The sequence below is a fragment of the Sorex fumeus genome, unplaced genomic scaffold (genome assembly GCF_029834395.1).
Source record: "Sorex fumeus unplaced genomic scaffold, SorFum_2.1 ptg000130l, whole genome shotgun sequence".
NCBI lineage: Eukaryota > Metazoa > Chordata > Mammalia > Eulipotyphla > Soricidae > Sorex > Sorex fumeus.
This window is the reverse complement of record NW_026606187.1, coordinates 8,043,789-8,069,524: the sequence shown is the minus strand read 5'-3', so window position 1 is coordinate 8,069,524 and position 25,736 is coordinate 8,043,789. Positions and strand designations below refer to the sequence as shown.

Below are 25,736 nucleotides of genomic sequence, written 5' to 3'. Positions count from 1 at the left end.
TGCTCACCTTCGGCGCCAAGAACTGAGAGAGAAAGCGATCGTGAGAACGGCTCCCCTCTGCAAGGGGCCTGGGGGACTCTTGCAGACCGAGTGCCCGGGAGGTCTCAGAGCGCTCCAAAGGACTCCAGAGAGCGGGGCTGGACCACCAGTTCCTGGCACGAGAATGTGGAACGCTGTCATCGGTCACCCCTGAGATGGCCGTTTGCAGAAGGCTGGGTGTGCATGCAAACCCCCCCAACCCCACCTTCCCTCCCTGCCCACCCTCCATCCCCCCAACACCTGCTTTTGTCCCTCCCCCATCTCTCCTCAGGGTCCAGCCCACCCAGTGATGAACCCAGAGTCTCCAGAAGCCAGCACGTGCTCTGGGCAGGTAGCAAGGACCATGCAGTTCCCGCCCCTTCCTCCCAGGTGCAGTTCACACCAGATGTACTAGCTGGGGGTGGGGAGCGGGTGGGGGGGTGGTGTCGACTCTGGAGGGCAGCCTGTGCCCGAGCACGCATGGGTGTGCAGCGGGGAACCTGATGGGCTTCCCACAGGGTGTGGGGGGCTGCAGGGCGAGGGCAAGGACACAGAACACTAGGGCCGGGGGGGGAAATCAGAAGGTTTATTAAAACGCGCTCAGCTCCGACACTGGCTTAGGAAGAGGTCAGCTTCTCTCTTCACCACCCCCGGCAACACTAACCTTTTTTTTTTCATTTTTCTTGAAAGGTTAAAGTAAAGGCTTAGGGGTTGTTTTATGGAGGAAAAAGGAAAATTAAAAAAAAAAGCAATATAGGCATTAGAAGATGTGCACAAAGACCCACCAGCCTGCATTCCGCACTCCGGGCCCGTCCGGTTCGAGCTCGCGTGGTCGCGCGCCATTCTGCTGGCCAAACAGCGCAGAGGACATGGGGCGTTGGATGACCGGGACATGGGAAATGCCAAGAACCAAGGAATGACTCGTTCAGGACAGATGGAAACCGAGACGCAACGATGGCTGGGAAGAGAACCGTTCTCAGGGAACTCGCAGAGAACCAAGGCAGAATGTCTGGGAAGTTTCCCCCAACAGCTTCCTCTCACCCCCGCCCGGAAAAGACCCTGTGCATGCCTGTACCCCAGGCCCGGAGGGGGGTGTTGGGATGGGGTAAGATAACCACAGAGGGCACCCCCCGGAATTCTCCATGACCTCATCGTGGATGACTTGCCACCAGGGTCAGGGTTGGGAGCCCGTGGCTCTCGCCGAGCTCGAGAAATAAACTTGGGAGATAAGCCAGCCGGGGCCAGGAGGAGCCCCCCTCCGCCTGGGAGTGGAGCAGGCAGAAGGAGCCATGTGCCACACACTCTGCCACAGATGGGACGGGGGCACCACTTACTTTTTTTTTTTTTTGCTTTTTGGGTCACACCCGGCATTGCGCAGGGGTTACTTCTGGCTCTGCACTCAGGAATTACCCCTGGCGGTGCTCAGGGGACCTATGGGGTGCTGGGAATCGAACCCGGGTCGGCCGTGTGCAAGGCAAACGCCTTACCCGCTGTGCTATATCGCTCCAGCCCCAGGGTCTCCCCTTTCTAAACGGGAGGCATCTGTGGGCCCCCCAGCCTTCTCTTCTTTGGTCCTCGCCAGGGCCCCTCCACCACTAACTGGTGGGAAAGCTCCCCTGACCCCGTAACTCCAGGAGCCTGGCGGCCACCTCCTCAGCAGTCCCTGGTGGCCCTGAAATGTGCAAACTCCGGTGGTGAGCTCTGGGCAAGTGCCCGCTTCTCAATGTAGCCCCCGGCACCACCCCCACACCCCCACTCCTTCCACGCTGGCCCCTGTGAAATGTGGTTCTGTTCGACCCCCGGAGCATGAACCTGTGCTCCCAGCCCCGTTTCCCAGTGAGCCTAATACTATCTGCAAGGAGCTTGGCTTTAGTTGGCAAGGACTGAGGTCGGTTTGGTATGAGTTGTGTGCGCGTGTGCGCGCGCGCCTGTGTGTGCATGTTGGGGGTGGGGGGAGGGCAGGGCAGTCGGGGTTAGCTCTTCAGTTCAGCGGTGTTCACACTGACACAAGGTACCCCCCTCGCTCCGGGATTTCCAAACCTCCCGACTGTGGGGGCCGTAGCCGGGACACCCTCAAGAACGGCAGAGCCAGGGGGTAAAATCGGGAGAAGAGAGAGACTTATTGTCTGGAACTATCAAGTCTTTCACCAGAGTTGTCTTCCAGTGTAACTTGGCGGAGCAGTTGGGATCTGGAAGCAAGGATAACACACTGAGAATTCCGTGCTTTGCAACAGCGGCCTGCCGCTCCAGTTCCCTCACGCCGCGACCAAGGGGTAGGGACCTGGCTTGTTTCTGCCCGGCCGGAAACTTCCAAGGAAAGTGACTTCAAGTGCTGGGGAGTGGGGTGGGGTGGGGACCCCTGCACGGGAAGATCTTCATCCCTTCTGTGCCATCAAACACCCCCACAGAAAGGTCCGCCCCCGCCCCCCGGATGTGTCTGAAGCCCAGAGAGTTTGGGCCTGCCTCGAGCCGTGACTATATTTGATCTCACTCTGCAACTGCAGGTATAGTTGCAGGTCACACTGGCACCTCACCGTAAAATAGGCCACGGGTGGGTGGCGGGGGAGATGAGGGCGCTTCGGAGGGCGTATCTGGGAAACCCAAGTTCCCCAAAGAGACCCAAAACCATCTCTGATGTAGAATTAAAAAAAAAAAAAGCAAGAAAAGAAAAAAGGAAAAGAAAGGGAGGAAAAAAAAAAGGCTGAGACTGAACCATGGAATCGGCGTATGAGAGGATGGAAGGCTAAGGGGTGCGCGGACGTTTCTGGAAGAAGCATGAAGCCATGTTTGGAAACTAAGCGTGGGGATGAGAAGGGCGTTGCGGCATCACGGCGGAAGCACGAAGGATGCCGCCGGCCCGGGAAGCGAACACACACACAGGATGAGGGTTCTGCGGGGCTCTGTTTGGCACCAGAGGGAAAAAAAGTGGGCTCTGCGCTCCCGGGAGGAAAACAAAACATACCTTCCTCTCCCCCCCGCCCAGTTTCTTCTCCTAGACAGCTCTTAAGGAGACCGAGGTGGGCTGGGGGACACTCAATGTCCAGCAGAAAATGTCCAGCGGGACCGAGAGATGCGGACCTGGGGGGATGCCCATGAGACTGGCTGGGGGCTTCTTTGATACTTGAGCTTTTCCAAAAAGCCACTTTCCACAGGGAGGGGAATTGGCCTCTGGCTGTGGAAGAGTAATGGGGGGGTTCCGAGACCCCCAGCAGGAAGGGGCGGGCTGGCTATCGGGGGTCTTCAGAGAGGAGGGGGGGCGACGGAAGCGGAGCATGCTCTCTGTGTGTGCGGCAGTCCCCCGAGCTGAACCTGCGCCCGCTGCGTCCCGGCCCGGACGGCACCTCCGGATACTTACGGTCCCGCCGTTGAGCACCACAGCCATCTCTGTGGGCTGATACACGTTGCTCCGGAAGGGCGCGCTGGGTCTGTTCCCCAGGCTGCCGTTGCGGAATCCTGCCGTGCGCAGAGCTGCCGGGAGGCGGGGACCAGGCACGCCACCAGGAGGGGGGGAGGGGAGCAACAAAACAAAACCAAAAAAAAGGGACAGGAGTTTGTTTCCTCACAGGCATCAACTCCCAGCTCCAGGCAACCCCCCCTCCCCTCCACTCCTCCCCTTTGTCACAAGCCTGAACCAAAACAAAAGTCACACAAAGGGGCCTTTGTTCTCCGGAGCGCCGGGCGCCTGACCCTGCTCGAGTTTGTGGAATCCGGAGCACAGGCCAGGCTCAGGGGGAGGCGGCCCAGGGCTGAGGCTCTGACCCTCCCCTGGTGGTCCCCTCTCCTCGGCCTCAACCCATCAGGCCACAGGAGACAAGGGGCTCCTTCTGCACGCCTGTGCTGGAAGACCCCCTGGAAGACCCCTCATCGCAGAAGGCCAAGGCGTGGGATTCAACGTCACGGGCTCCAGGCAGCTGGAGAACCCCAGCATGGACCTCAGGAGAAGGGGCTTCCGGGGAGAGAAGGGAAGGGCCCCATCCCAATTCTGCCACCACAGCACACCACACCCAGCACACTCAGGGCTGACTCCTGGCAGTGCTCCGGAACCAATGGGGGCCGGGGATCGAACCCAGGTCGGCCATATGCGAGGCAAGTGCCCTCCCCACTGTACTATCTCCCCAGTCTCTCTGTCAACGTGTCTTACCACCAAAGGTAGGCATCAGCTGTGTGTGTGTGAACACAGGAACCTCAGGAATCATCGCCATCAGAACTGCCGGATAATGTCTGACATATGTGGCACTCTGGGGGTTCGAACTCATGACCAAGTGCTTGTGAGATTTCTAAGCAGGTGCTCTCTGCCCACTATTCCTCCAGGCCCCAATTTCTTTCTTTCTTTTCTTTTTTGGTAATGAAAACTCAGTTATAAATTCACTCGGCTTACTGCTAAGTGAAGGAAGCCCAGCTATAAAAGCAAAAGCCATAGACTGTGAATCAATCCAACTGTAGTAATCTGGAAATGCCCAAACTCTAGAAGCAGTAAAAGAGATGAGTGAATGCCCAGGGTGGGGTTGGGGGGATACAATGAAGTCGCTTTTTTTTTTAAAGTTTTTGGGGTCACACGCTGTGATGACCAGGGCTTGCTCCTGGCTCCTGGCTCTTAGCAGGCTTGAGGACAGTGGAGCCCATGTCTCTCCTACCCCTCATTCAGGCCCCAGACCCAGCACTTTTGGGCGTGTAGCCATTCTGGAGGCCATCAAGTGACCAGGCTCTAGAGATGGCCTCATGGAATGCAGTTAATAAGTACAACTATCTAACCACAAGGGGCAACAATTGTAACACCAAGCAAGAAAAGTGGAAGGAGGAGGAGGAGGAGGAGGAGGCACTCACTGTACTTCCTGCTCAGTTTTCTTTCTATAAATTGGGACGGGGGCGGGGTGGACCCCGCTCGATGGTGCTCAGAGGTCCATCTTGGTTCTGTGCTTGGGCGTCACTCCTGGATAGGCTGGGAACGCGACTGTAGCAAGACATGTGCAAGGCAGGCCGCTTACCTGCTGTCTCAGCTCTCCGGCCGGGGCCTGTTTGATTAAAAGTGTGGCCCGGAGGAGGTCTCCCTTTCCCTGTGCTGCTCAGGATTTCTGTGACACGAAAACTTCCTCGAAAAGTCCTCTAATGCAAAATAACAAAGTAGTGGAAACTCTCTAAGACAAAACCCAGCTAAAGTTGCCCGTTGGAGTGAAACAGCGTCTTCGTCATCTGCACTCACACCAAAGGCCCAGATTTGCCTTGCTGGGAAAACCTTCCCTTCCACGGGGCCCTGAAGGGGGTCATTTTTCTGGGTGAAAGAAGAAGCAAGTGCGCTGGGGATTTTTGCAGGTCACTTTGGGGAGAGGTCCCCCCCCCCCCCCCCCATTGCCCTCAGTACCGTATCAACCTTCAGGGTTCCAGCCCGGAGCCAGCCACTGGGAAAGGCGCTTTCTACCTGCCAAACTGTCTCATTTCCCTGACACGATGGGTGCCCATGTTTGTTCCGCACCACAGGCCCAGGGTCACACCGCTGGCAAGTGGCCGCAACCTCAGGGGATCTGCTCAGAGACGGTCTCCTTTCGTTTGGGGGCCACCCCCGGCAGTGCTTAGGGCTGACTCCGGGTTCTGTTTGAAGGATCACTCCCGGTGGGTTTGCGGCCCCCGCCACAAGTTCTCACTTGGTCTCACTGCCAGAACGATCTCTGCCAGACTCCTTTCCCCCAGCCTTCACATAGGAGTGGTTCTGTCTGTTGGTGCTACTCAGAAGCAACTGGAACTGAAGTGAGGCTGAGGGCCGCACCAGACACGAAGGCTGGGGGGAGGGGAGGGGCATTCTAGGCCTTAGCTCCTGAAGCCTTCCTTTCAGCGGCTTGGAGGTTGTGGAGCCACACCTGGTGATGCTCAGGGGTCACTCCTGGCGGTGCTCCGGGGACCCTATGGGATTCCGGGAACTGAACCTGGGTCGGCCGCATGCAAGACAAGCGCCCTCCCTGCTGTCCTATCGCACTGTGATTGCCTCCTCACTGAGCTTCCAAGCAGCCCAGTTATCACCTCCTGAGTGAGGGGTACCCTGCGCTGTGCCGGGAAGCAGGAAGGGGCAGCTGGGGGCTGCCCACTGGGATGGAGGACATCTGTCCTGGGCTCTTCCTCTCATTTCCAGCCAGGAAAGAGGGAAGATGCAGAGCACAGAGACCCCCACGGGCAAACCGTCTGCTCGGAGAACAAAGGCAGCCTTCTCCCCACCCTGGATCCCTCTCCATACTACCTGTGGATATATTTAGCCTCTCCATGGGTATCTGTGGTTTGTCTCGGGATACCCAGCCCCTGGGTGCAGGCTTCTCCCCAGCTGGGAAGTAAACATGCGATCCAGGCCTGGCCAGTCACGGCATAGCACTCACTGGTGTGGGAAAGGGTGACCAGATCCAGCCAGAGGTGACCCTGGAATTGATCTGCCCTGGGGAATGTTTAACCCCAGGACTCTGTGCAACCTGAGATGGGGTAGGCTGCCATGATGCTCACAGAGCCCAGAGACAGGATGAACCAAATCTAGCTAACACCTGATCGAACCATTCCTGGAAACTGCCTCCCTGGCATCTGTTTTGTAGTGGTGGTTGTTTGGTGCAGGTTGGGGTGTTTATTCACTTATATCAACTCAAGTCCATTTAAAAAAATCACTTGTGATTTTAAGAATCTAAGGAGCTACGGAGATAACCTGAGGGGCAGAACATGCGCCCAGCACGTGCAGGCCTTGAGTTTGCTCCCTGGCAGCGCATGGCCTCCGGAGCACAACTGACGGAGCATTAAACCCTCGGGTAGGTCTGCCCCCTCCACCTACCCCAGCTCTGCTGGGTGTGGCATCCGCACAGGCATGAATCCAGGCAAGTAGCCCACACTCACTTGGGCCAGCACTGAAGGAAAGGCAGAGTTCATCCTCTCTGGGGACCGCCAAGCCAGAAGGTGAACACTGGACGCCAGCCTTTCCTCACCCTGATTCTGCTGCAAGACCAGAGGGGTTTGGAGCCCTAAGCTGAACCCAGGGCTGGAGCGATAGTCTTGCACAGTAGTACGTCACTGGCCTGGCACATGGCCAACCCAGGTGCGATCCCTGGCACCCCACACAGTCCTCCATCCTTCGGAAGGACCCCTCAACAGAGAGCCAGGAGTAAGCCCTGAGCACGGCACACCTCTAAAAAAAAAAGAAGAGCTGAGTTCAGGTCTTCAACTGGGAAGTGATGGGCCAAGGTCCCGGGGTCTCTGACATGGGGCCACCAGGATGCCCAGGCACTTCCTCCCAGCAACCTGAGCACAGCCCCTGACCCTCATAACGCTTCCTGGGCTGGGAACCGGGAGCACAACGGTCTGAGTGTTCATCTTCTGTTGCCTGCCTCATGCCCTCCCGTAGCTGCAGGCTGGGCAGTGGGGTGCCCCAGGCTCTTGGCTCCCTCTGGGCTGAGCCCTTGGCTGTCCCCGGGCCCTTCTCCCAAGGGAAGGGAGGTGGCCGGTTAAAAGGCAAGACAAGCAGGACCAACCACAGCTGCTGGGCGAGGTCTCCGGGGAGCCCGGTTCCCCAAAATACAAGCCAGCTGAGGTCAGCACCCAAGATGCCACCACTGCTCCAGTGTGGCCAGGGACTGGCGCAGGCGGCCAGCAGCCTGCAGTACTGGGCTTTCTGGAACAAAGGCCATCCTAGCGAGCGGGCACTCTGGCCTCTGTCAGTCTCCTGAAGGAGCGGCCTTGCCTGGGGGCCTCCCCTGCCTGGTCCCCTGTGATTTTTTGGGGCGGGGGAGATCACACCCAGTGATATTCCGGGGTTGTTTCTCCCTGTGGTGCTTGGGGGGTACCAGGGATCAAGCTGGGTTATAAAAATAAAAAAATTTGAGGGCCAGAGTGATAGTATAGCAGGGAGAGCGTTTGCCTTGCATGTAGCTGACCCAGGTTCGATTCCCAGCATCCCATAGGGTCCCCCAAGCACCGCCAGAAGTAATTCCTGAGTGCAAAGCCAGGAGCAACCCCTGAGCATCGCTGGGTGTGACCCCAAAAGCAAAAATAAATAAATAAAATAAAAAAAAATTCTAGGGGTCAGAGTGATAGAATAGTGGCAAGGGTGCTTGCGCTGCCCACGCCGGCCCGGGTTCAATCCCCAGCTTCACATAGGGTCCCCTGAGTACCACCAGGAGTGATTTCTGAGTGCAGAGCCAGGAGGACCCCCTGAGCATTTCCAGATATGGCCTAAAAACTAAAAAAAAGGAGGGGGAGAAACACAAAATTCCAGCCACATCCAGAGTAGGGAAGCAGTTGGGCCCACATACAGTTTAGGGGGGCCGGTAACCACGTTGGGGTGTGGCCTGGCATTCCTAAAGCCAGTGCCCATCCCTGCAGTCTCCCGCTGGCCTGGACCCTGGAGAGGAGGGGGCAGCTGTGGGCAGGCGGGAGCAGGGGCACCTGGCCCCAGGCCAACTGGGATGCCCCGCAGTGGGGTGTGGGGAAGTGGGGACATTCCAGCAGGGAGAAGGGCAGTGCCGGCCAGTCGGGAGGTGGGGGGCAAGGCCGCTCTCCAGCCTCAGCTCTCAGCTCAGTGGGGGCAGCTCAGTCTTTGGAGCAGCTTGGGAGCAGTGCCCAGGGCCCACTGCCCACTTCTGCTGTCCAGCACGTGTGTGGGGCTCCCAGAGGCCCCTGGGAGGATGACCGCCCCCCAGGCGCAGCTGCCAGTGCTCCGGCTTGCTCTCCTAAAGGCAGATTTCCTGGGGGGCGGGGGGCTGCTCTGAGTATGTTCTTCTGAAAAGGTGGTGGTGGGGGGACAGACCCTCTGGCCTCAAAGCTGTCATCTTCGTCGTGGACAGCACGGAAGCCTGACACGCCCCGTGGCCTGCGGTGATGGTCAGGACTGAGACTTGGTTCAGGGTCTGGCACTCTCCATGCTTGAGTGCGTGATGGGCTGCAACTGGCCAGCTGGAGCGGGTGGCGGTGCTGCTGGGGGTGGGGGGCGGGGGACGGGGACACCCACCGGGAACCCACAGCATAGTTTCGCTCTGTCTCCAGGACTCTGAGCCTAGCACGCAGCCTCGAGGACAGAGTCCGGGAGACACTTTCCCAGCACCCACATTCTCACTCACCTCCCGACTACCCGGGCATGGTGGCAGATGCAAGACCATCACCGCAGGCCATGGGGCGTGTCAGGCTTCGGTGCTGTCCACAACAAAGGTGACAGCTTTGAGGCCAGAGGCCCAAAAGGGTCTGTCTCCCCTACCACCACCACCTTTTCAGAAAAACAAACTCAGAACAGCACCCCCCACGCCCCCCTGGAAATCTGCCTTTAGGGGAGTGAGCCAGGTCATGGCAGTTGTGCCTGGGGGGATGGTCCTCCCCCATCCTCTGGGCGCACCACGGCCTATACCCCAAGTGCTTGCCAACGCTGCCCTCTGAGGCTCAAGGAACTTGCTGGGTTAAGGCAGGGGAACAGGAGTTTGGGGGGCAGATGCCACAGCCAACTGCTCTGGGGACCTCGCTGCCGACCCAATGGATTGGCTCATCTGGCTTTTTTTTGCTTTTTGGGTCACACCTGGCGATGCTCAAGGGTTACTCCTGGTTCTGTACTCAGGAGTCACTCCTGGAGGTGCTCAAGGTATACCCCATGGGATGCTGGGAATCGAACCCGGGTCTGCCACATGCAAGGCAAACGCCCTTCCCCCTCTGCTGTCGCTCCTGCCCCTCATCTGGCCCTTGATCTAAGGTCCAGGGCTCAGTCTCCCCAGTTGCTCCTTTGTCGGGACACCTCCCTAGCCAAGCCCCTGCACCTCGAGTCTCAGGCTCTGCTTTCAGGGGACCCCACTAGAGCACCTCAGCCAACACACCAAGAATTGTAGGCACTCCTCTCATCACACCGGTCTGTTACTCTGGGGATACATTCTCTGATTATTCTTCCTTTCTTTTTTGGGGGGCGGGGCTCACACCCAGCAGTTGTGAGCTTGGGGACTGCTCCCGGCTGCTTCAGGGGGCCATGCAGTGCCGGGAGGAAACCCAGGACTCCGGAAGGTCAAGAGCGTTAGCCCCTGGTCCTCTCCCAGACCCAGCCCTGAACACAGCCGGGTGTGACCCAAAATGCAAAATCGTCACCATAATAAAAAGCCGGCCCTGGAGACGGGGGTGCCCGCGGGGAGGGGAGGGGGGTCGCACGCCCAGGCGCGAGCTGCAGGCAGCCCCCTACCTGCGTTGTGCTCGTCCATGGAGAAGGCCTTGTTCTCCATGTAGGGCCTGGCCAGCTGCACGTCCTCCTCGAAGGCCGTCTCGCGCATGCGGGGCTGCGACGTGTCGAAGTAGTTGGGCGCGCTCTCCTGCGGCGAGGGCAGGATGGAGCAGTGGACCTCGGGGATGGCGTGGAAGACGACGAAGACCCAGCCGCTGGCGACCAGCGCGATGGCCAGCGTGGGGTCGGCCCAGGCCTCGGCCCGGCCCAGCTGCGCGTTGCCGAAGAGGTACATGGTGAGCCAGGCGGCCCAGATGAGCGCCGAGAGCGCGGCGGTGAGCAGCAGGCAGGCGCCGTTCTGCTTCCACTTCTTGAACTTGCCGCACAGCGCGCCCAGGGCCAGGCCGAGCGCGGCCAGCAGCAGGACCGCGTCGTAGGTGAGCGCCAGGGCGAAGTCCAGGCGCTCGTAGGCGCACGCGGGCTTGGCGTCGCGCAGCACCGTCAGCACCAGCCACTCCGCGGCGATGATGACCTGCACCAGCGTCAGGCACAGCGCCGCGCCCACCAGCTGCCAGCCCGACGGGCCCTTGCCGCGGCGCACCAGGCGGCGCACGCGCCACGCCTGGCCCAGCAGGCACGAGAAGCAGAGCGCGAAGAGCACCCCGCACAGGAAGCGGCGCGCGGCGCACACGGCCTCGGCCTCGCGGATGATGAAGGCGAAGGCCAGCCCGAAGAGGCCCAGGGTGCCCAGCAGGAAGAGGAAGTGCAGGCCCACGGGGTCCTTCTTCTCCTTGTCCTGGATGAAGGGCAGCCGCACCAGGAGGATGAGCATCAGGAGCAGCGCGATCAGCGCGCCGGCCCCCGCCACCGCCTCCACCACGATGCCCCAGACGGTGTCCAGGTCGCACAGGGACACGTACTGGGGCAGCAGGTCCAGCCCACAGCCCCGGGAGGTGCTGGCGTTCTCCGAGGCCCCCGAGGCGATCACAAAGAGCAGGAGGAAGACGAGCGCCTGGTGGGTTCTCATCTTTCCGGCTGAAGCCGCTGTCGCCTGCCGGGAAGTTCTGGAAAAGTGGGGGGGAGGGGAAGGGTCAGTTTGTTGGGAGACCCCCCTCGGGAGGGAAGCCCCGCTCCCCTTGTCCTCTCAAGCCCGTGTGCCCAGAGGGTGCCTCTGGGCCCGCAAGGGAAAGGAAGGAAGGGGAAGGGTCAGTTTGTTGGGAGACCCCTTCGGGAGGGAAGCCCCGCTCCCCTTGTCCTCTCAAGCCCGCGTGCCCAGAGGGTGCCTCTGGGCCCCGCAAGGGAAAGGAAGGAAGGGGAAGGGTCAGTTTGTTGGGAGACCCCCCTCGAGAGGGAAGCCCCGCTCCCCTTGTCCTCTCAAGCCCGTGTGCCCAGAGGGTGCCTCTGGGCCCGCAAGGGAAAGGAAGGAAGGGGAAGGGTCAGTTTGTTGGGAGACCCCCTCGGGAGGGAAGCCCCACTCCCCTTGTCCTCTCAAGCCCGTGTGCCCAGAGGGTGCCTCTGGGCGCCGCAAGGGAAAGGAAGGAAGGGGAAGGGTCAGTTTGTTGGGAGACCCCTTCGGGAGGGAAGCCCCGCTCCCCTTGTCCTCTCAAGCCCGCGTGCCCAGAGGGTGCCTCTGGGCCCCGCAAGGGAAAGGAAGGAAGGGGAAGGGTCAGTTTGTTGGGAGACCCCCTCGGGAGGGAAGCCCCGCTCCCCTTGTCCTCTCAAGCCCGCGTGCCCAGAGGGTGCCTCTGGGCGCCGCAAGGGAAAGGAAGGAAGGGGAAGGGTCAGTTTGTTGGGAGACCCCCTCGGGAGGGAAGCCCCGCTCCCCTTGTCCTCTCAAGCCCGTGTGCCCAGAGGGTGCCTCTGGGCCCCGCAAGGGAAAGGAGCTTTAGGGGCCTTGGTCTGTGCGTTCCTGGCCATTAGGAATCATGGTTTCCATGGCCGGGCACAGGCTGCAACGAGCCTCGTGTGTTCTTGGGATTGTGTGCTGCTCCACGGAATAAAATGGAACCTCCCAGACAGTCGGCTGAGCTCTGCTTACAGGCATGCGTCGCCCGGTTAGCCCCAGTGCCACTGACAAAGCTCACTGAATATGTAGCGGGCCCCAGAAATCCGGGTACTAGTCCCCAGTCCAGCCTCCCTCCCCCGAAGGCCAACCCCTCGGAGACGCCTGATGGTCTTTATAGTAGACCCCAAAGGACTAGATCCCACAGTTCTCCCGTCTCCAGCCCTGCCCCCAGACCCCAATCCGCCCAGGGAGTCTCTCGCTTGTGGGGATGCTACAGGGACACCCACAGGTGCCCCCCACATGGCCCCTTGTCTTTTTTAGGGGGATCACAGCCGGTGGTGCTTAGGTGTCCTCCTGGCTCTGCACTCAGGGATCACTGCTGGTGGTGCTCTGAGGACGCTGTGGGATGCCGGGAATGGAACCTGGGTGGGCTATGTGCAAAAGCCCTCCCCGTTGTGCTATGGCTCCTGCCAAGTCAAGCGGCCTCTTGCCTCGCCTGCTCCCTATCAAGCACACCCCAGTCCAGGCACACACACACACACAAAGAACAAAAAAAGGGGGGGCTGGAGCGATAGCACAGGGGGTAGGGTGTTTGCCTTGCACGCGGCCAACCCGGGTTTGAATCCCAGCATCCCATATGGCCCCCTGAGCACCGCCAGGAGTAATTCCTGAGTGCAGAGCCAGGGGTAACCCCTGTGGATTGCTGGGTGTGATGCAAAAAAACAAAACCAAAAAAAACCCTCCTATCTCCTTGGGTCCCAGTTCAGTACAGTGACCTCGGGCGGGTCAAGGGGCCGGGCACTCCTTCACCATCAGAACCTTCTTTCTTAGCTCACTGCCATTAATAATCATTATTTGCTTTGGGGCCACATCCCTGGCATCCTTCTGGCAGGGCTGTGGGGGGGAGGGGAACCACCTGCAGTGCAGGGGGTCGAACCTGAATTGGCAGCCTGCAGGCCTCTTCCCCGCTGTACTATCTCTGCACCCCTAATCATGCGGTTGGAGGTGCTGTTGGACCCACTGCAGGCCTAGTTCCAGGCTATGACAACTGGAAAGCCCTTAAGCCAGTGCCCCCCATTCACCAGGCTCTAACTGCTGGTGGAGGACCCACCAGCAATTCCCCCAGGGCTGGAGGTAGTCACGCCCCTACCCTAGCTCCGCTCCCTGATGTGGCAGCCACGGCCCCCTGGCCTTCAGCTGCTCCCGCAGGGGCTTTCCTAAGTAAAAGCGGCATCGACCACTTCCCTCTGCTCCTTGACGCTTGCGTCTTGCCTTGGCCGTGAGTCCATCAGCTGGGATAAATTATTGATGCTCCCGGATGAGGAGTCTGAACGCGAGTGCTGCTGCCTTGCCCGCGGATGAGAGGAGGCAGACTAGGGAAAGGAGGCCGGGTGCCACTCCAGTGGCCCCTCCTCGCCAAAAGGGGGCCGTGGGGGTGGGGGGCAGGATCCACATTAGTCACCAGGAGAGCCACAGCAGTGATTTGCACAACACCTGGGGTTATTTACTTGACTGACTCACCAGGGCATCAACTCTCTTGAAAAGCCAAAGGCTGAATTACAGGGTCTGTTGCAATCCCCAGATGGATGCGTTGGTGGGACTCACTTGAGTCGCAGGGCCAGCCTCCAGGCACATCCCAACACGGCACTTTCAGAAAAAAATGCCTCCTAGACAGAGGGCCACCCCCCAACCCTGTGCAAGGGCCCAGGAGCATCCTGGGGATCCCGACCCAAGGACCAGAGGTGTCGGAGCACAAAGCCACCAGCACCCCCCGACATGGTCAGGGTCTGAGGCAGAGCCCTCCTCAGACAGTTTATCAGTGATAAGCAGCCCTAAGAGGTTTCTCAGCGAGTCACACTGGGTCTCCTGGGTCACAGCCTCCAGCCTCACCACTGGTGGCTGTGCAGAAATCAGGGAATCTTAACTAGTGGTCCTCAACCAGGGACGCTGATTATATAATATAATCCCCATCCTGTCCCCCCCTTTCTCCCCAGGAAACTGGCTCTGCCTTTCGGCCTCATGCCAGCACCCGAGGGTGCTCCTTGCCAGAGGTGGTCCTCACTCGCTCTCCTGGAGGAGAATGCCCTCTCCAGGCCTGGCCACAATGTGGCACTTGGTGTCCCCAGCTCCTGCCCCCTTCCTGACTGGCTTTGCAACCCTGCTCTGGCTCCTACTGCCTTCTCGGTGCAGAATGGCTCCACTCCGGCGCTCTTCCTCCATCCTCAGCGGGGAAGCCTCTCTTTCAGTCCATTGTGGCTCAAGGTCGCTTTCTCTCCCAGCTCTGCAAAGTGGTCCCCACTTTCCTACAGGGAGCCTCCTCCAGATGGGGGCCCGGCCACCGGAGCCAGCCTGGCCAACCAATCAAAGCATCAATCTGACCCTGGAGCCACAATGATTGGTTCACGGATAGTCTCAAAACCCAGACATGGAGACTCAGGTCCGGGATTTTTGCTGGAACTAACTGGAAGGAATTCTCTTTTTGTTGGGTTGATAAGCTGAAAGGACACAGGCCTAGGGCCGGAAAGAACTTGTTAATCAGAACATCACTGCCCTGTAGTAAAATACACCCAGAGGAAAAGGACAAGGAATCGGTACAGCCTTAATACACAAGGGCAGCTGGATTCAGCTATGCTTGATGCAAGGTCTCCACAGGGCTGGCAGCAATTAACCTGTCCCTTGGGGATTAAACCAAAGGGGCTGCGATTCAATCAGTCCCTCACCAACAAAGACAATTCTCTACATTATATTGCCGCTTCTTCCAGGAAGTCCTCCTTACCCCACATTTAGGCATGTGGCTACAACCAAGGGCCTGCCAGAGGCTTTCATCTGATCTAATTGCCTGCAGGGGGGTCCCTCTCATTGCTAAACCTGTGAGGTGACAGCCTCTCTGGAGCCATCCTGGGCTGGGAATGTGCCAGGCAAGCACCTCCGGCTCTGTATGATTGCTCCAACCCCTTTTATTGCTTCTTCTTCTTCTTCTTCTTCTTTTTTTTTTTTTTTGCTTTTTGGGTCACACCCGGCAATGCACAGGTTACTCCTGGTTTCCTGTCTCATGCACTCAGGAATCACTCCCAGCGGTGGTCAGGGGACCCTATGGGATGCTGGGAATCGAATCGGGGTCAGCTGCGTGCAAGGCAAGCGCCCGCCCTGCTGTGCTATTGCTCCCACCCCTCTTCTTGCTTCTTAAGAGGGAACGGAGGGCCTGGGAGGTGGGGTCCTTGAGTTCCTCAGCAGTGCCAACTCCCAGCCATCCCAATCCAGCACTGTCCGCCCCCAGCCTGAGCGGGTTGGATACCAAGGGCCCGGCACCCTTAGGTGGGAGACGTTCCAATGGAGATGGCAGGGGGACGCGCATCCCGGCCCTGCAGAGCCCACGCACGTTCCCGAGTCTGTTGGCTGAGCCCCGCCAGCCACCTGGTGCTCCCCCCTCAGCAGCTCTCCAGGCGCCCCCAAATGAGCCGTCCCAGATTAGAGGTTTCGAGTTAGCCTGAGGCAGGATTGATGGGGACAGGAGGAATAGATGCCGACAGACCCGTGGGACGGGGGCGTGCGGCTCTCCAAAGGAGCCCTGAATAAAAGGCAACCAGTGTGCAAGGCTGGGCGCACATACTAATCACCTTTGCTGCCAGCCACTCGAGAAGTGACCCATTTGGACGCACTTAACCCACACAGGGTCTCTCGGGAGCACACGCATGCACGCACACAGACAGACAGACAGATGGAAAGACGCATGCACGTACACAGACACACATGCACACACAGACCCTTGCATCAGACAGACACATGCAGAGGCCCATGCACCAAACAGATACACACACAGACCCATGCACACACACAGACATACAGAGACCCATGCGTGCACACAGCCCATGCATGAACAGATCCATGCACACGCACAGACCCAGACACATGTACACATGGACCCATGTATGCAGAGACTCGTGCACACACAAACACATGCACGCAGACCCATGTAGGTACACACACACACACACACACACACACACACACACACACACACACACAGACCCATGCATGCGAGTGCACAGACACAGGCAGACCCTAGAGGACCCAGAAGCCTCTGCAAGGGTAGGACAGGGCCCCTGCTCGGAGCTGAGGCTGCAGAGGTGCCAGGTGCAGGTGGGGTCCCGGAGGCAGCTGCGAGCACAGGGGTCTGAGCCCAGCCCTGTCCCGTGCCCAGCAGCGAGACCCCTGAGACTACCTGGCCTCTGGTCCTGACTCCCCTTCCTCCTCTCACACATGCCCCTTGCTGACTCGACCAGGCCAGCCTTAGTCTCCCCATCTGCAGACTGGCGCTGCTAACAGTTCCCATTGCGTGGGGTGCGCCCCGAACTCACTTAGTGTGAGGATGGCGGGGGCACAGGGGGACCAGGTCAGCAAACAGAACTTTCCTGATGAACTTTCCCAGGCCCAGGTCGGGCGCTCGCTGTGGAGAGGAAGTTGGAAGGGAGGTGGGGAGGTGACCCAGGTCTCTGTCCCCAGGCCCCCTCTTTGATCTACTAAGCAGAGGGGCCAGGGGTTGTCAGGGCAGGAGCCGCAGCATGTGGTCTGTCCAGGGGACCCACATGCTGCAGCAGGCTCCCTGGGAAGGGGGTCTGTCAAGGGGCACCCTAGAACCTAGAACCAGCCTGGGTTCCCCAGCAACCAGACCCTGCCATCCTCTTGGGAGTCAGTTCCCCGTGCCTGCCTACCCCTCGCCCCTGCCATGGGCAAAGGGAGCTAAGATGCTCCAGATAGCCAGCCCTCTGGCCAGCTTCACTGGGAGGCCCCCAGGTGCACCCGGGAGAAAGGTGAGGGGTGGGGTGGGGAACCACGAGAACCGAACCACGTTCTGGGCATGGAAGAACCAAACCATGTCCTGTGCATTCTGGAACCTCTGTGACCCTCTGACTTGAGAATGAAGCACAGGCAGGAGCCTCCTTGGCACAGCTCCTGAGAGGTACCGGAAAAGGACCCCGCAGTGTAGAGGGTACACAGGAGTTCCCAGGCCCAGCACCCCCCTAAAAGACCCTCATGGTACTCGTCTTGTGAGGGGGAAATGGCCGAAAGAGAGACGAGGCGGCTCCAGGCCTCGCGGGGATGGGCTCCCCGGGACTGGGAGGGGTCCATTTCCCATAACTTCTAACCCCCAGGCCTTTCCAGTGCACCCTGAGTCTGCACCCCCCACTCCGTACCAGGCGGGGGGGCCAGGCTGGCTGTCTCCCTCCACCCCCGCATCATCCCAGTCCCAGCCAAATCCTGTTCTAGCCTCAGCCCCCTGCCTGTCCCGCAGGAGACAGACCGAATTGGAAAAAGGTTTCCCGTCTTTTCCAAACCCGCAGTCTCACCCAGACAGGGTGTCCGAGCCATCCCACCTCAATAAACTCATTTCCCAGCGCCTCCAGACCACCGGTCTACCCAGAGTCCCCCCACTAGCCTTCAACAACCCTCTGAGGTTAGTAAACAGGCTGGCCAGAAACTCAGGCTCGAGATAAATGAATATGCAAAGTAGCTCCTATGCTGTAAATAAAAGCCGTCATTTAGATGCAAATTGCATCCCTGGCCGCTCGTTCCGGGGTGGAAGGTTCCTCTGGGGCTGTAATTCGAGTAGAAAATGTGAGGGACTCAGAACCCCTAGGAAGCTGGGGGTGCAAGCGTCCAGGGGCGCTGGGGGGGCTGTTTGCTGCAGAGGTGCTCACGAACTGCTTCGAAGTGGGGAGTGGGTCAGAACCGGAATCACTTTGTGAATAGGCTCATAGAAGTCCCTAGGGGCTGGAAGAGCCCCCCCCCCCACCCCTCACCCCAGGGCCCGGGCCCCACTCCTAACCCTGGGCATCCCCAAAAGGCAAGAATGAAGGATTCGGCAGGGGTGTGTGTGTGGGGGGTGCTCTTCTTGCTAGCTCCTTGCTGAGACCAGATGCTTGCTCCTTCCCGCTCAAATGCATCCTTCCAAGGACCCGCGGGTTCGAGGCAAATAAGCCTTCCCGTGACCCCGAAAGCCCATCTGGCTGGCCCAGCCCTCCGGCCTCCACCCCCACCGGCCTTGCATCTGCCTAGGGGAGCCGCCACAATAGTCTTTGTTCACTCACTCCAGGCTCGGCTCCTCCAAACGGTGCCCTCCGCCTGGTCCCGGCCCTCCCCCAGATCGCCCGGTCACTTTTGCCTCTCCCCGTTTTCTAAGCCCCGACCGCGCCCCGCGCCCCCAGCCCTCCGCGCAGCCCGCAGCGTGCCAGGGCCTCCGCGCCCCCCAATCAGGACACACGCTCCGTCAGCCCGAGTTGACCCGGCGCCCCGCGAGGGCAGGAGGGGGGTTCACCGCGCCCCTTCCCCGCCCGTCCCCACTCCCAACTCGTCCCGGGCGCGCGCGGGGCGCAGGGGACCCGCGCTCGGCCCACGGAAGCCGATCTGCATGCGATTTACATGCCACTGGCACGCGGCGGACCTCCGCAGCCCCCCACGACCATCCCTCCGCAAGCCCCTTCCCAGGGAGGAAAGTTGGGGGGCGAGGGCTCGCGGTAGGTCCCCCGGGCTGGAGTCCCAGGGCTGCGGGACCCCCGCATCCCCTGGGCTGCGCGCGCTCGGGTCGCCCAGGGGAGCCCCTCTCCGCCCCACCGGACACCCCGCGGGCCCGCCACACTCCGGGGGCCTTTGTCCGCGCGCCGAGGAGACACCCCCTTTGAGGAGAGGAGTTCGGGTGTTAAGGGGTGCTGGGTCCGGCCGGAGGGTGACAGGGCCGGCCGGGCACGGCGTCCGGGAGCCGCAGTGGGGTGTCCTCCGCGCCAAGGTCGGGGCCTCGCTCACCACCCCCCGCCCCGCCCGCCGCGCGTCCGGCGCCCGGGAGCCCGTGTCCCCTGTGCAGAGGGGACGCAGCGCTGACAGTCCTCACACGGTCTGGTGGGCACCGAGACCCCTGCCACTGTAGGCAGCCCCCCTTCTCGGCCGTAGCCCCCGAACTCCGCGGCCTCTGCAGTGCCCCCCCCGCCCGGGGCTGGGGGCGCGCAGCCACGGCCGGCCCGGAGCGCGGCCCCCTCCATCGGCCTAGCCAATGGCCAGCCCCCCACCCGGGATCGCCACGCGCCCCCCGCCTGCCGCTCGGGCTCCCCGGCTGGTTTCTCCTTACAGCCCCCTGCCCGTCCCCTGCCGTGGCCCCCAGACCCTCCTCGGACACGCGTTCTCCCACCCGGCCCGGGTCCTCAGAGCCGCTGCCCCCATCCGCGGACCCCCTTCCCCCAAGTCTGGGACCCCGGCCCTCCCCTCCCTGCGGGCCGCTGCGGCTCCTATCCCGCCGCACTCTGCCCCTCTTCCCCCGCATCCCAGCTTCTCCGGCGGGCTGAACGCAGAAACCCGAAGGGGGCCCCCAAAGACCCTCCCCCGGTGCCTCCAAGGTCCACGGCGGGAAAAGTTTCCAGGGTCCCCGCGGCGCCCTCCGCCCGGCAGCTGCGCTCGCACTCACCGACCCCCGCGGCCCGCAGCGCCGACGCTCCCTGGCCCGCGGCCCGAGTCACATCTCTGCAGCGCGGCCGCGGCCCCCGCCCCGCGCACGCCAGCCGCCGCGCCGGCCTCTGCGCCCCGCTGCTGCCGCCGCCGCCGCGCCGCGCGCCCCCTGGCCGGGCCCGCGCCGCTGCAGCCCCGCCGCCGCCCCGCCCCGAGGGCCCGCCCCCGCCCCGCGCGCGGAGACCCCCAGCAACCAGGCACGGCCCGCCCCGCGCGCGGAGACCACCCCCCTACACCAGGCAGGGCCCGCCCCCCGCCAATCCCCGCCCCGCGCGGAGACCCGCCCCCCGCCCCACACGGGGCGGGGTCCTCCCCCGAGCACGGAGACCACCCCCACCACCGGGCAGAGCCGCCCGGCGCGCGGAGACCCGCTCCCTCCACCAGAAAGGCCCGCCCCGCGCGCGGAGACCCCCTCTCCACTAGGCAGAGCCCGCCCCGCGCGCGGAGACCCCTTCCCTCCACCGGAAAGGCCCGCCACGCTCGCGGAGACCCGCCCCACACGAGGCAGGTTCCTCCCCCGAGCACGGAGACCACCCCCACCACCGGGCAGAGCCCGCCCCGCGCGCGGAGACCCCTTCCCTCCACCGGAAAGGCCCGCCACGCGCGCGGAGACCCGCCCCACACGAGGCAGGTTCCTCCCCCGAGCACGGAGACCACCCCCACCACCGGGCAGAGCCCGCCCCGCGCGCGGAGACCCCCTCCCTCCACCAGACAGGCCCGCCCCGCGCGTGGAGACCCCCTTCCCCCAGGCAGGCCCGCCCCGCGCGCGTGCAGTTCCGCGCTCACACACCAGCGCAGCTCTTGGTTCTCCACTCATCGATCGTGCCCCAGTGTCCAGTTCAGGGACCCTCTCCCCACCCCAGCCGCAGTGCCCCCCGTATTAAATCGCCCAGACACACGACGTTTGACCCTTCTCCAAATAGCCGCGCGCGTAAGTGACCCCCCGCGAGAGCTCCTCTGGGACCCTGCCCTGCTCAGGACCGGCCACCTGGGCTTCGTGAGCCGAAACTTCCCACAACATTCCCACAGCGTTTCCAGGCTGCAGCGGGGATTCCTCCAGTCATCAGTGTCGTGTATGCAAACGGGGCTCGGTGTCCCCCTGCAGGGCGGCACCAGCAACCACCACCAGACCGGCCGAACACAGGGTGCCCCTCCCGTGGTCCCCTCACAGGATCCTGCCTCCCCTGTGAGAGCACCCAGACTTCCTCTGCCCTGCACGGGGCCACAGTCCCGGAAGTGCCTGGTGGCCGCAGGACAGCGGTTCCGAGGTCGGCACTGGCCACCCCCTCCCGCTGTGTTCCAGCAGTCCCTGCACCCCCCCAAGCCAGGGTGACCTCAGACCAGCTGTCCCCAAAGCAGAGAAGCCCCTTCAACTGACTTCTCAGAATGAGCCCCTTTCTCTCTCCACCAGGTTCCATCACATAGTTGCCCCTTTCTGTCCACCCCAAGCCATAGGGGCACCCTGGCACCCTTTGGGGGGAGGCCCTGATCTCTGGGAACTCAGACTTTTCAGTTTCTCCTTCCCTCCAGGGACCCTGACTCTCCAGCTTCCGGCTTAAGTCAATCAGCCTTGCCCGGCTTTCTTCCCTGGGTGGTCTGGGGTCCTCTAATACTTTCCTTGTTTTGTGGGGGTGAACTCCCTGCGGTGCTCAGGAGACTCTGAAGGAAGTGCTCAATTCTTGGCCAGCAGAGTTGGTGGGTCAATGAGAGGAACTACAACTGCCTTAGGTGGGGCTCCCGACCTCAGCCATGGTTGCTGGATCTGGGGGTGTCTTCAAAGCTGCACCCCCAGGTGTTTGCTCCCACAAACACTCACCTGCTGTGTTATTGCTCCTACCTCTATTTTTATGTTTTTAAGGAAAGGGGAAAGGGAAGAATTTGGACAGAAACTCACTTCAGTTGCCCAGCTAGCCTCAGACCGCATACAGCTGGCGCTCAATGTTTGCAGGGCCCTCCCCAAGGAAGTGGTCAGACTGTCCAACTGGAAAGTGGGTGGGCACTGCCACCTGGCGGTCACTAGCAGGATGGACACGGAGCTCTTTCCCCCTCCTGGTTGACCTGAGGGGTGGTTTTCCTCCAGAGGATATTCGTGCCTATTGTCACAAAATTCTCGGAAAAGCTCCACACATAGCTCTGGCGGATGGAAAGCTCTTAGCATGCGTTACAGTTATATTCCGTTTCCAGGCTTACTTTTACGGGGAAGTCATCAGCCTGGGGGGACAGACCCTTGTGGGGTTTTTTTGTTGTTTGTTTTTGCTTTTTGGGTCACTCCCGGCAATGCTCAGGGGTCACTCCTGGTGGTGCTCGGGGACCACATGGGATGCCGGCGATCGAACCCCGGTGGCCACATGCAAGGCAAACGCCCTCCGCGCTGTGCTATCGCTCCAGCCTGTGTGTCCTTAAACTTCAAAACAAACAAAACCAACCAAACCGGGGGATCCAACCCGAGACCTCACCCCGGCAAGGCTGAGCTCTGGCACCCAACCGCATCCCGCCCCACCCACTCCCAGCCGGTCTCTGAAGTAAGCAGGCGTGACAGCCCTTATGGCCACCCTTCTAATTTTGCTGGCTACATTTTTTTTTTTTTTGCAGGATTGCGTGAAAAGAATCTGTTCCTTTGGCAAAGCGTTCCCCCTCCCTGGCCTCTGTTGGGGCCCTTTCCTGGCCCGCAGGCCGAAGGTGGATGCAAATCCTAGCTGGGGCCGCTGGGGGAGGGGCTTGCCCCTTGCTGCTCTAGACTCCAGGAAGAGCAGGACCCCTTCGGACCCGGGGCCCAGAGTCATGAGGGACGCCCCCTTCTCCCTGCGAGGCCTGGGAGTGGCCTCCGGGATGGGGGTAACGATTCTGGGTCTGCTGGGTGGGAGGAGAGGTGAGAGGCTCCCATGTCGTTGGGCACTCGTGTCCCGGGTTCTGCATCTGCGATGGGGGTGAAGGGTGAGCGCCAAGCGGGCGGTTGGGTGTCAGGGCGCACGCGCGTGTTCATGTGTGTGCGCACAAGTACGTGTGCATGCGTGTGTGCGTACACGTGAGCGCACGCGCGCGTGTTCGACTGTGCGTTGTGTGTGTGCGTGCACGTGCGCGCGTGTCTGAGTGTGCGTGTGTGCGAGCCCTGTGGGTGTGGTCGGAGCGGTGCAGTGGATCCAAGGATGCGTGCGCCCGTGACCGGCGTGGCCTCACGCTGCAGTGGCCCCAGAACGCGCCCCTTGGAGACCTTCTCTGCCCACGGCAGCTACCCTCGCGCGCCTGAGCCCTGGCATCGCCACTTCGTCTGCACCAGTTCAGCTTCGCGCGATTTTTCTGTTTTGCTTCGTTTTTGTTTCGGAGTTACGCCCCATGTTGGCTCCTGGTGGTTCTGGGGGACCATGCGGTGCCGGAGGTCCCGCCCCCGGGGTCCTGCTTGCGAAGCCCGCCCCCCTCTCCCTGCGTCCTCTTCCATGCCACCCCGAGTGCGTCGTCCTCTCAGTCCCTCTGCCTCTTGCATCACCAACCTGGCCTCTTCCCTGGCAGGTTGACCTTCCGGGTGCACGCGCGGCGCCTCGCCCATCTCCACTGGCCGCGGGTGCGGGGGTCTTTCCTGTTAGGGGTAATGAGTAATGAAGGCGGCAGGGCACGTGCCCACATCGTGGCCCCGTTCCACAGACGTGGCAGTGGAAGCCCAGGAAGCTAGTCTGAGTCCTGGGCACTGAGACCCGGGCTGCCCCTCCAGAGCCGCTCCGGAGGCCAGCCTGGTGCAGCCAAGCCCCCCATCCGCTGCCTCCCCCCCCCCCCCCTCTTGTCTCATTTCTCAAAGACTTTGGCCCCTGTGGACGGATGTACCAGAGGGTCAGTCCAGGGTGTTGTCACCTAAGGGGAGGGGAAGCAGGGCAGTGTATGGGGGGCGCAGGGGTGGGGAGCGCATCGGGGCGCAGGGCAGGGAGAAGCCAGGACAGCAGGACAGTGGTGGGAGCTATCCCAGGAACGGAGAGGGGGTTCCTCCGGCCGGGCACCTGGTCTCCTGCTGCACCTCTTCAGCCCCTACAGTCTTTCTCGCAAACACCCTGAGTGGAGGGAGTTTCTGCTGCTGAAAGGCACAGCCCAGAATCACCCATGGAGCCTCGAGCTGCCTAAAGAGCCCAAAGGTCATAAGTTAAAGGTCAGAGGACAGGACTCAGATACCTGCCGCAGGAGGCAGGTGCAGAGCGGGATGTGGGCGGAAGTGTCCTGTCGGCCTAGTCCCACCCGATGACCCTTGGGTCGCTCACCCCTGAGTGCTGTGGTGTCACCGAGGAGTCAGCCACTCGCCTCAGCTGGGTCCTTGTTCGCCGGGTGCCGTGGGTACAGGCAGGAAACAGGGAAGCGGGACACTGGCCGGGCTTCCCAGCAGCTGCCCGGCTGATGTGAGGTGAGGTGGCTGCACCTGTGCGGTGAGTGTGTGTGTGAGCCTGTGCGACTGTGTGCATATGTGAGCACGTGTGAGTGTTTGTGTTCATGAGTGTATGTGAGTGTGTGAGCACGTGTGAGTGTATGTGAGTGTGTGTTCGTGAGTGTGAGCATTTGTGAGTGTGTGAGCATGTGTGCGAGCATGTGTGTATGTGAATGTGTGAGAGTGTTTGTACGTGTGAGTGTGTGAGCATGTGTGTGAGCGTGTGTGAACTCCCTCCCTCCCATTTCTCCTCATCAAGGTAGTCAGATGTGAGCAGAGAGGCCCGTCCTTTCCACGTCGTGGCATTTTCCTCCTGCTGGAGGCCCAGAGAGACGGGGATTTTCCCAGCTAGTGGGGCGGTCTTGAGTGAAGTTTGAGTGGTCCCCCAGGTGCTGGAACTTGGGGGAGAGGCTGTTCCCATACAACACGTAGAACCTTCCAGGGTCAGGGCTGGAGCGATAGCACAGGGTAGGGTGTTTACCTTGCATGCGGCTGACCCAGGTTCGATTCCCAGCATCCCATATGGTCCCTGAGCACCGCCAGGAGTAATTCCTGAGTGCATGAGCCAGGAGGAACCCCTGAGCATCGCTGGGTGTGACCCAAGAGGAAAAAAAAAGAATCTCCCAGGGCCCTACAGCATTTGTGCCCCCTCTCCTGCCCCTGACCCCAGGTGATGCGTCCTGCCAAGGCTGGTTTTGGACAAGCTCTTTGCTTTGTGACAGTGTAGCCGGCCAGGGTGGGTAAAGCTGCATTTCCCCCGGCAGGCCCTGCCCCAAGCCCCGTCCCTCCAAGCAGCAGACTCCCTCACTCCCCGCTCCTTTCATCCCGGGTCTAGTTTGATAACTCAGATCTTGTCGGACCCCTGCCCTTTCAGATTCTCTTCCCCGCTGCTCCAGTGGCGTTTCTGCTGTTCCCACTGGAGGTCGCCGTCTCTCTGTCTGTCCCCCAGAGCGCGGGTCAGCAGACCATTCTGGCCCCTGCTTGAAGGCTGTTGAAAGCGGGGGATGTTGCGTAGAAGCAGCCAGAGGGCCCCCAGCCCCGGGGCTCCCTGGGGCTCCCCAGAAGCCCGCGGAACCCTGGCATGCCAGACACGAGGTTCATCAAAGGTGTGAGCACAGACCTGTGCTTTGAGGGTCGGGGCTGCTATTCCCATTGTGCTGTACTCATTCATTCATTCATTCATTCATTCAGTTCTTTGCTCATTCTTGGCCCTATTCGAGAACACAGGTAGTCCCGTGACTTATCCTCGGCGTTGCCATCTGGAGACCCCTCAACCCTCGGGTGGGCTCCAAGTGAACTATACCCCAGAGAGATATCTCCCACCCCCAGGGGATTCCGGTGGTGTGTGTGTGTGTGTGTGTGTGTGTGTGTGTGTGTGTGTGTGTCTTTACTTTTCAGTTTTGGTGCCGCATTCAGCAGTGCTCAGGGCTTAGTCCTGGTTCTGTGCTCAGGGATCACTCCCGGTGAGACTTGGGGAACCCAGTGGGGTGACAGGGATGGAACCCAAGTTGGCCACATGCAAGGCAAGTGCCCTGTTATCTGTCCCACTTCAAAGGAGCCTGCGTTTTGGGAAGGGTATTTGTATCAAGATTTGCTAACTTTTATTGACTGAGAATGCAGGGCACTGATTGACATCCAAGAGCTCATTGGCTGAGAGTGCAGAGCGCTGATTG

General features: G+C 61.0%; 1 protein-coding gene across 2 annotated transcripts; it reads right to left on the bottom strand.

Annotated features, from left to right (window-relative positions):
* GPRC5B (G protein-coupled receptor class C group 5 member B) lies at window positions 1-19,749 on the bottom strand. 2 transcript variants are annotated; one of them, XM_056138864.1, is made up of 4 exons: window positions 19,621-19,749; window positions 10,184-11,226; window positions 3,374-3,486; window positions 1-152 (listed from the first exon to the last, which is right to left on the bottom strand). In XM_056138864.1, the coding sequence occupies exons 2-4, from the start codon at window positions 11,187-11,189 to the stop codon at window positions 105-107; spliced, it is 1,167 nt and encodes a 388-aa protein (XP_055994839.1). In that variant the 5' UTR covers window positions 11,190-11,226; window positions 19,621-19,749; the 3' UTR covers window positions 1-104. The 2 variants fall into 2 exon arrangements, with proteins under 2 accessions (XP_055994839.1, XP_055994840.1); XM_056138865.1 differs by lacking the exon at window positions 1-152 and adding an exon at window positions 2,060-2,207 and having other exon boundaries at window positions 19,621-19,743.
* Between the last annotated feature and the right edge of the window lie 5,987 nt (window positions 19,750-25,736).

Excerpts from the sequence above, each read along its gene's own strand:
- GPRC5B (XM_056138864.1), bottom strand. The coding sequence starts at position 11,189 with ATGAGAACCCACCAGGCGCTCGTCTTCCTCCTGCTCTTTGTGATCGCC. Across the intron at positions 3,487-10,183 it reads CATGGACGAGCACAACGCAG|CTCTGCGCACGGCAGGATTC; the intron begins GTAGGGGGCTGC and ends GCCTCCCGGCAG. Across the intron at positions 153-3,373 it reads TGGTGCTCAACGGCGGGACC|GAACTGGTGGTCCAGCCCCG; the intron begins GTAAGTATCCGG and ends TTCTCGTGCCAG.